Source organism: Natrix helvetica (genome assembly GCF_964273705.1).
Source record: "Natrix helvetica genome assembly, chromosome: 1".
NCBI lineage: Eukaryota > Metazoa > Chordata > Lepidosauria > Squamata > Natricidae > Natrix > Natrix helvetica.
The window spans coordinates 133,026,482-133,036,443 of NC_138548.1; the positions used below are offsets into that span (position 1 = coordinate 133,026,482).

General features: G+C 44.7%; 1 protein-coding gene across 3 annotated transcripts; it reads left to right on the top strand.

Moving 5' to 3' along the window:
• Positions 1-661: 661 nt before the first annotated feature.
• INHBB (inhibin subunit beta B) lies at positions 662-9,281 on the top strand. 3 transcript variants are annotated; one of them, XR_014174777.1, is made up of 3 exons: positions 662-2,538; positions 6,358-9,040; positions 9,074-9,281. XR_014174777.1 is itself a non-coding variant. In XM_081945760.1 (2 exons), the coding sequence occupies exons 1-2, from the start codon at positions 2,127-2,129 to the stop codon at positions 7,131-7,133; spliced, it is 1,188 nt and encodes a 395-aa protein (XP_081801886.1). In that variant the 5' UTR covers positions 662-2,126; the 3' UTR covers positions 7,134-9,281. The 3 variants fall into 3 exon arrangements, 1 of the variants encoding a protein (XP_081801886.1); XR_014174778.1 differs by having other exon boundaries at positions 9,077-9,281; XM_081945760.1 differs by having other exon boundaries at positions 6,358-9,281.
• Positions 9,282-9,962: the final 681 nt, after the last annotated feature.

The window sequence follows — 9,962 nt, forward strand, 5'->3', positions numbered from 1 at the left end:
ATGCCTGCCTTACTCAATGCAAACCCATTTGCTGTATCTTGTCATGTTCAAATTTCTTTTAGTATGCAGTTTCTCTCAAGGAATGTTATGCTTGTGGAACATACTGTGGATATAGTTGCTCCCTATCCAAGTGATGCAGGGGTCACACTTTGTCCAGGCAGTTTATTTATTTCCTACAACAATCCAGCATTTTTCTACTGCTGTTATCTCCACATGGTAGGCAAGACCTGGAGGAGAAAGCTGTGCACTTTGGCTAATCCAAAGGTGCTTTTCAAAAGACAAGTGGAATTGGGTGTATTTTTGTTTCCTTAAAAAGGTTTTGCTTCTCATCCAAGAAGCTTCTTCACTTGGATTAGAAGTGAAAAGTTTTCCAGAAAGAGAAAAAAACCCCCAAGAAAGTCCAATTGCCTTTTGGAAAGTACTTTTGGGACAACCATGACCTGGATGTTTGAGAATCTCTATAGGCACTTTGTCTTAAAGCCGTCCCTTGCACAAACTCTCACCTGTCCTCCCAAACAGGCTGCCAGCTTGGCAGTTTATTGCATTGCAATAAATTAACGTTATTGCTCGTAGACCGGCGAGGGATACCCTTTTAATCGGCAACTTCTACTACACTTGCGTGTGCGAGAGCGCGCGCGCGCTCGCGTGTCAGGGAGGAAATTAGGGATAGAGTTCGTTCAAGAAACGAGCAGATATTATTTCCGCATCAGGAACTTGCTGCAATCCGTACAAACGTTTTCGAAAGAAAAGTGGCTCAACGTTGCGATTTGGCAGGTGAAGGAAGGAAGGGGAGGGGGAAGGAAGAAGCGGAGGGGGGGGGGGGAGAGAGAAAGAGAAGCGCTTTTCCAACCGAGACTTTTTGCTTGGAGAGCGGGGGCGGAACGTCAGGTTCAGGAGCGGAAGCGAGCGAGCGAGCTAGGGAGAGGGAGAAATTAAAATACGAGGCACAAGCAAAGATCAACTGGCAGAGGGAGGCAGCGCTCGCAGACTGCGCTTACTCATAAGAAGTCCCGGTGCCAAATACTAACCGGGACAGGATTGCTCGAGGCGAAGGAGAGCCTCGAGTGAGCGAGCAGCTTCAAGCAGGACCCACCGGCTAGATTTCTTCAAGTTACTTCGGGAGCTTTTTTCCTCCCGCGGCTTTCTTTGATGTCGCTTGTTTCCAACCACGTTTTTTAACTTGGAAAGCTGAATTATTCGCGGGACTCCCAGGAAAGGGACCCATCGGCTGGACTGTAGCCCCTAATTTGATCCAGAAGAGAAATCCGTCCGGGAGAAAGGAGCAGCTGCTAAAGAAAGAAAGAAATTGTTTGTTTGCAACTGACCGGATCTTTTTAGGATCTTTCCTCTCTCCCTACTTGCCGGCACTTCTCTGCTTTCAGGTTCACCGGCTTTGTCAGAGAGGAGCGACCCAAGGCGCAGAGCGGAGAGCGCGCCCACCGCGCTAAAAAAAAGAAAAGAAAAGAAAAAAAAGGAAAAGGGAAAAAAAGAGGACAGCTGCAGAGCGTACCAAGGGACCGGCTTGGTGGATTGGATTTGGCGAGCTTCCCCCTCAGCCGACCGCCTCCTCGTGTGGCGAAAGATAGGAAGGCATCGTTGATTGGAGTGTCCCGCAGCTCGTCGTTATAAATTGGATTGACTCTAAAATCTGCCTCGTGGATCCTCCACGCCACCCCGTCTTCCCCCTCCCCTTTGGCCCCCCGATGACTCTTGGCTAAAAAAGAGCGCTCTCTCTCCACCTCCTGCCTGCTTTTGGCTGGACGCTGCCTGCCTGAAGGCAAACCACTGACATCATGACAGAGGAGTTGGCTGCTTTGGAGTTACCCGCTGGCAAGTGACCGAGTGAGGCCGCGGGCGGACTCCGACTGCCCTGGGGGAAAGAGGCTTTCCCGATCGATCCTCTTCCTCCGCCTCGCAACCTCTCCGCCGGAGCTCCTTCGACTGGCCCTGTGTGCCCTCGCCGATTCGGACGCCGTTCTCGCCCAGATCGCGCCTTCGCCCCGCTTGGCACTCTTTTGGTGGGGTTTGCCCGTCGCTCTACCGACCACTCTGAGCTCCGCGCGTCCGATCCGGCCGGCTCCCTGGCTCACCTCGCAACCTCCCAGCGGAACTGCCCGGTGATCGGCATGGACGGGGCGGATCGGAAGGGGCCCCTGACCGCCTCGCTTCTGCTTCTGCTGGCGGAAGCGTGCTGTCTGATGCTGAGCGCCGGAGCTTCGCCGACGCCTCCCGGCGCAGCACCCCTGGACACTTGCATCTCCTGCGGCTTCCGCCGACCACCCGAAGAGCCCGGCGAAGTGGACGGCGATTTCCTGGAGGCCATTAAGAGGCATATTCTGAACCGCCTCCAGATGCGCGACCGGCCCAACATCACCCACGCCGTGCCGAAGGCGGCTCTGGTCACGGCGCTGCGCAAGCTGCACGCCGGCAAGTTGCGCGAGGACGGGCGCGTCGAGATCCCCAACCTGGATGGGCAGGCGAATGGGGGCCCCGCGGCTCACCAGCAGGTCTCCGAGATCATCAGCTTCGCCGAGACAGGTGGGTGGCCCGCCCGTGCACTCCCCCCCCCCATGGACCTTCCCGCTTCGCCCTCTTGGCCCCGAGCATCCGTCGCCTCCACCACGGAACGTCGGTCCGAGCATCCCGTCTCCCTCTCCCCGGGCAATCCTGCAATCCCACCGCTTCCCTCTGGGGGCCGCCGGTCTTTCCTCCGCCTGCTTCCTGCTGCTGCTTCTTCGTTGCGGGGACCCCGGCTTCCCATCCTGTGCATTTCCTCCACACCGGTGCCGTCCTGGATCGGCCCATCCATGCAACCCCATCCTTCTGCTTTGCGCTCCCTCACTTCCCCGTTTCTGACTGCTGCCACACCCGTCTTTATTCTTCAGCATGTGGGCTAAGTTCCTGTCACACCTTTGTAACTCCTGCTCCGCTCTGATTTACCCTCTGCACCCATCTGTCCATTCCCTCTCCATCCGTGGTTTCTGTCTCATTGATTAAGTTTGATCCTCTGTTTATTTGCAGTACTTGCTCCATTTCAATGGGTATGTAGGTAGGGGGCTAATGGGTGTGTACCTTAACCTTCCAGTATCTTGCTTACTGCAAAAATCCCATCTATTTACCTCTCATCCTCTGCGCTCTGCTGATCAGGTCACTTTGTCATATTTTCCTCCCACAGGCTATAGGTTTATAAAGGCTACTGTCAGAAACCTGTGCTGTCCTCATGGCATAGAATAAATCTTTTACCATGCAGAACCCAATCACAATTTCTTCTGCTATGCATTGGTTCTTTTCTATATACCACTGAATGTTCCATATCCTGTTTTCTTTTTTTTTAATCTTGTGTCATACAGAATATCTGTCCTGAATCCATTCTCATCCTTCAAACTTCCCCCTGCTCCTCCCTCCTTCCTGGCCATAGATTCTTCTCCTTTTGTGCCTGCTGTCAACTAGTAAAATGGAATTTGCTCTATTTTATTGACATATTTTGCTCAGTAACCTTTCTAACTTTCTAGCTAACTTTCAACCTGCCTAGCGCTTGAGTTTCTTCTGCTCCCTCTTCTTCTTCAGCCTCAGACAGGGTCTTCTGGGTATCCATCCACTCACTGACCTCTAATTTATTTTTCTCACATACATACATGCATGCATGCATGCATGCATGCATGCATACCGCATACACCTTTGGTGATTCCATCCATGTCATTTTTGTATGCATCCTTTATTCTGCAAGACTTTCTACTTCCTATTCCATACGCATCCACTTGTGTATTCATTAAATCAGAGTATAAAGTTATGAACGAGTAAAAATTATCTGTTATTACCCTGTAATCCCCCCTATTAATATCGCATTTGTGATAGCATTTAATCCATTTTCCTCCTCTCATTTCCCCAGTCACAACAATATCGGCTCATCTTGTGTTTCTTTCTCTGGTGTAATGGCCACCCTTTTCTCCTACTTCTGTACTTCTCTATGATTCTGTTGATCCTTCTATTTTAATAGCACTGTGTCTATCCCACATCTCCAGTTTAGCTGCTCCAATTTGCTGAAGTTACCTTCTTGCATATCCAAGTGAGATTTTCTTACTGTTCTTCATAAACCATATCTGTCTGTCTAACCCACCTTTCTCTGATACTTTATGTTAACATTTCTGTGTTCTACAGCTGCCAACTAGCAAAACCACCAGTGTTAAATACCATTATCAAGTACGCTACTCCTTAGAAGTTAAGGTACTTGTCAATGAAAAGATGACAAACAAGCTTTCCTTTCCAGAGAAATATACTTGAATATTAAGCGTGTTCTAAGTAAGCAATGACTAACAGTCCTGTGAATGAGCTGAGTGTGATTATGGCATGTGCTTCTAAATTAATTGCAGCAGTGTTGTATTCATACCAAAAGTTCAGGGGTTCCTCAGAAGAGCAGGCATTCTAAAAAGGGTGGTTTTAAGGTAAAAAGTTTGAAAATCATTATAATACATACAGGGCAGGAAGAAATAGAGGGATAAGTGAATGCATTCATTACCTGGGTTAGTAAAATAAGAGAAGGATTAAACTATTAAAATTTAGTCTTCTTCCTCTAGTGGAATTATAATTTTTAACCTGTTTATCATGGCATGTTATTGTTACCTTTAAAGGTTTGGTGCTGTTTGCCTGTGATGGAACTACAGCTTTATGATAAATACACATTCAATACACTGTAGGATATTGTTGTCATCATGTTCCTGCAAAGTATAGACTAAGAAAATATATCCATCCCATACTACTACTAATAAAGCATTATCCTGTGCCATTGCAAGAACTAGGTCTAAAATATAAAGATTTGCACTTCGGTTTGACAATGCCAGCACCAGGGTTTTTCTTTTCAACATACTGAACAATGTAGAATTGGATTGGAATGAATTGAAGCAGAATGAAGAATATTGAATAAACTTTGGAGCTGTGTGATCCTGTGCATATTTGCTCAAAGGTAGACCTGCTGAGTTTCACATGGATGTGCCCAGGATTTCTAGGTCAGAGGTGTTTGGGTAAGAGATTTGGTGCCAGCTTGTTCCATTTAGTGTTCATATTATAAATATGAACCAGAAGGCAGCAACCAGTTGCTCATGGCATCTGCTTTCCTGCTTTAATCTCAAAGAAAAGAAAACAGCAATGGCGTTATGTTGGATACAGAATTAATTCCACTGACATCAGTGGGACTTGAATTAGTCTTGACTAAGTTAACTCGGATTGATTTCAAGAACAACTCTAAGTATGACTAAGTGCAGATCTGTCACCCATTGGCTGCAGTGAAAACTTGCTTAATACCCAGAAAAATTGTGTGGGACTTATAAATGATTAATGTCTAAAGTTCATCCTTTAGTTAAACGAAAGAGCTGCAAGGAGTACAAGAGGATTTGTTCCCTTTAGGTGTCCAGATGCCAAGTAAATAAATCAGACAGTACCTTTAAGAATGGTGCAAAAGAGAATTTAAGGTGGCAGAGAAGGTATGTCTTTGGGCACAATGATGACAAATGCACCTGTCCTGTCATTTCAGTTATTACTAAGGTAGTAAACCCTTTGTGCTGCTGGTAGGTAAGGCTCATATTACTGAATAATAACTTGTTTCACCCCAGCCCTCTAAAAGCTAAAATGTCAAGGAGATAGTTGTGCTAGAAGGTTTTCTCTTGACACTTTTATGTCCTGAATATTATTATACAAAGGAGCATGCTTCTATTTGCAATCTGGAACAATCAAAATCAGACACTTTTACAATCCCAGTAAGAATTTGCTTTGGTCAAGTGGACAAATTCAGCAAGTCCTCACATTTCCCAAGAATTATAGAGCTACTGGGTGAGTTTACAGTGCATATAAATTGTAACCAAATCCTTTCTCCGAAGGAAAAAAAAACCCCGTTCCCTGATTGTTAACAATTTGTGCTTTCTGGGAAGATTATACAGGAGGGGTGCCTGTGCCAGGCCAACACTTTAAAAAAAAAACCAATTAGCACTTATCCAGGTGCTCTGAGTTCCTTTCATGACTTTCCATCTATCTGAACTTAATTGCTTATACACTGATTTCTAAGGATCTGGCTCCCCCACCCCCTCTCCTTATATACCCTTATTAGTTTCTCTCTGGGAACTTGCTTTATTATGGCTTTCTAGTACTGATTCAGCCACTGAACAACTTTGCAATCTATAGCTGATGGTGTATATTCCCCCCTCCCTCTTTTCAGTTTAGCCATTTATGTATATTGTTTGTGGCACTTACTAATATTATGCATTTATTTTGATCCATGATTCTTTTCCTTTTCCTTGAGAAAACCTAACGTAAACATCAAGCATTAAAAAACATTAATGTTTTTCTCCCCCTTCCATTATTTTCCAGATGACTTGTCATCCTCTAGAATGCGCCTCTATTTCTTCATTTCTAATGAAGGCAATCAGAATCTGTTTGTGGTGCAAGCCAGTTTGTGGCTTTACTTGAAGCTGCTTCCCTACGTCTTGGAGAAAGGCAGCCGGCGAAAAGTAAGAGTCAAAGTGTATTTCCAAGACTCGGACACCAGCAACAAGTGGAATGTGGTTGAAAAGAAAGTTGATCTCAAAAGAAGTGGTTGGCACACATTTCCTATGACAGAAGCAATCCAAGCTCTGTTTGAGAAAGGAGAGAGAAGATTGAGTTTGGACATTCAGTGTGAAGGCTGTGAAGAGTATTCAGTGCTGCCAATTTATGTGGATTCTGGGGATGAATCCCACCGGCCTTTTTTAGTGGTGCAAGCCCGATTGGCTGACAACAAGCACAGGATTCGGAAAAGAGGTCTGGAATGCGATGGCCGGACCAATTTATGCTGCAGACAAGAGTTTTACATTGACTTTAAGATCATCGGATGGACTGACTGGATCATAGCACCAGCGGGTTACTATGGGAATTACTGTGAAGGGAGCTGCCCAGCCTATTTGGCTGGAGTCCCGGGCTCAGCTTCCTCTTTTCACACAGCAGTCGTGAATCAGTACCGCATGCGAGGGCTGAACCCAGGCACCGTGAACTCCTGCTGCATTCCAACCAAACTTAGCACAATATCCATGCTGTACTTTGATGATGAATACAACATCGTGAAGAGGGACGTTCCCAATATGATTGTGGAAGAATGTGGCTGTGCCTGATCTGGAGAAGGATGCTAGAAAGGAGTGGGGGTGGGGGCAGGGAAGGTGAGGGGGGGGGGAGTGAGAAGATTCCCCTACTGAATGGATTTAGACGCGCTACTGCTCTTTTTCTTCCTTCTGGGCATGGATGTTTAAACCCTACTGCAGAGGCAACAGTGGCAAGGGCAGCAATAGCACGGAAAATACATATAAATATATATCAATTGCACTCTGTTGTCAGGACAGTGGCAGTCAATGCATCCTGGACACTAAAAGTATGCTACCACATATAAACTAATGCTTTCAAGTTACTTAATCCTATCTATATACCCAAATACACAAGTGTGTGTGTGTGTGTATACACGTACATACACACATATTTACACATACTCTTATATACACATACACACAACAACATGAACGCGCACACTGTGTGATCCAGTTTGGAGGAAGGCATTATGTAAAGGAGTTCAATGTCTGCTGGTGATGTATGCATTCAGACCAGTAGATTTTTTTCTCTCTCTCAGCCAGCCCTATGAAATGAAATGTTTTTTTAAAAAAAACAAAGAAAACAATCCTATACGCTCAACAGACAAGCATTTCAGTGACCAAACAAGCAACCAACTACCATCATTTCTAAGGTCTAAATCGAAGCAGCAGGTTACCTGCTCTGTGCAAGATAAGTCCTTCTTCCTGATGGGAAGTGTAAGATATGCATATAGCACTTCCTGGAGAGAACACATTAATGAAACCAGTCTCTCTCTTAACTATATGTATGCATGTATGCATGCTTGTGTGTGCAAGAGAGAAAGAGACAGAGAGAGAGAGAGAGAGGGAGGGAGGGAGAAACAGTACCATGGGATTAATGTCAGAAATGGTAGCTGTATTCTTCTGAATGATAGATCGGCATGATTTTATGCTTTATTGGACATGCCATCCCTGTTATATTGTCAAAAAAAAAAAAAAAAGGTCTTGGCCCTTCCTGTTCTAGTTTTGCTCATGGTCCTACATTCACAAAAAGTTTTGCAACATCAAAACCTGGAGTTGAAGTTCCATGCTTGGAGTAACAGTAAGATGACAATGGGAACAGCTGGAGAGGACAGAAGGAAAGAGAAGCCAGTGTTAGCACAAGTAAACTTATGAGCCATAAGAGAAATCTCAATCGCATAGTGGATATATTTGGAGAAAGGAGTAGCTCACAGTGTTTGAAATGGTGAGAATGTTTAGTACATCCTGTAGAAGGGAAAGCGAGAGGGAGAGAGAGAATGCAGAAGTAGAGGGTGTTACCTTTAGTTTGGTTTCCAAACACTTCCATATCAAGGGTGGCTGCAGAGCTCAGAAATCCATGCTCCACTACAGCACTCGCAACCTGCTTGAATGCACGTTCCTTTAGCACTTGCAGATTTCAATGCCTTGACTGGTTGGTACTTGATAGCGCACTTCCTTTTGCTCACTGTTCTCTAGATTTAAAAACAAGTGCCGCATGAGCTATGCAATTTAAAAGTGTCAACCCAAACGAGATGAAACTGGACTGAAATGAGACGGTACTTTTTATATTTTTTTTATACTTGAAATTAAATCTTTTGCTTCTTTTTTTAAAAGCGAGTGATTGGTTTTCATGTTTGCACTGATGTAGTTGCATGACTTAGACAAGAGAAACTATCCTTTGGGGTGGGGATGGGTGGTGGGGGAAGGTTATTTTTATACCAGCAAAAAATACTGGATACAATGAAAATATATTATACTGAAAAGTTTGGAACCAAAGAGGCCAACAACTTTATAATTTTTATCAGATGGCAAGGCCGCAGTATCTACAGTCACAGCGATACTGAAGGCCTGTCAGTTTCTTTTCAGGGGACAAAATAGATTCCATTGTCTTTGGATCAGTATCTTCTCTATGCCCTCCTGTGTTGGAGACATTCCAAGACGTGCATCGTTTAAAGAAGAAAAAGAAGAAGAAGAAGAAGAAGAAGAAGAAGAAGAAGAAGAAGAAGAAGAAGAAGAAGAAGAAGGAAAAAACCACCCCAAATTGTTGTTTATTTAATAAAGTCCCTTGTAGGTTCTGTTCCATAGTAATTTAAATACCAAACAACATTCACTTACATTTGCTGTCCGAGTATTTTGCATTTGTGTACAGTTTAAGTAAATAAAACAAAAGAGGAAAAAAAAGTTTGAGAACTACAGCAGCTTCTTGCAGTTATGCTGAACTGTTGGAAAAAAGCTTTGTTAAAAAGTATCTTTAGCTTGGGGGATCAAGGCCTGATTGTTGAACACGCTTATGCACTGTTGAATGGAAGCATGAATGCGGAACCGTTGGTCGGATAAGGGCCAGGGAACTTAGCGCAGGTGCAAACTCCATTAAATTCCACAGGGCTAATGTTTTGAGCAAACAATTCAGGGGAACATGGCCTAGGGCCCTGCAAATCCCAAGATTAGCTGAAAACAAGCATGCTTTTGCTCTTCCTCAGCCATCGTTTCACAATATTCTTACCAGAAATACCCCTTGTGGAAAACAAGGCTGTATATACAATATTACAAACTGAAGACGATTGGGATAAAATACCCTACGTGGGTCGTGGTGGCCATTTTCAATTGAGAGTGCTTCCCATGGTGACTTTCTGCTACAGAATCCATATGCATCTGCTGGAGGGTCTTAGCAAGGAAAGGGTGTGTGTTTCTCTGGAATTTAGGGGCAGCATTTTTTCAAGTTGTCACCCTCCTTCAGCCCTTTCTTCATTCCTGACTTAATGCACCATTTTGCTCACACCATGTTAGTAGAAAAATGTGGGATGTCTGGGTGATCGTCCCCATTCTGTCTTTCAGGATACCTTGGTAATCAAACATCTTGCT

What these genes read in the sequence shown, in the direction of transcription:
- INHBB (XM_081945760.1), top strand. Translation starts at nt 2,127, where the DNA reads ATGGACGGGGCGGATCGGAAGGGGCCCCTGACCGCCTCGCTTCTGCTT. An exon ending in CATCAGCTTCGCCGAGACAG is followed by an intron (nt 2,539 to 6,357) that starts GTGGGTGGCCCG and finishes ATTATTTTCCAG; the next exon opens with ATGACTTGTCATCCTCTAGA.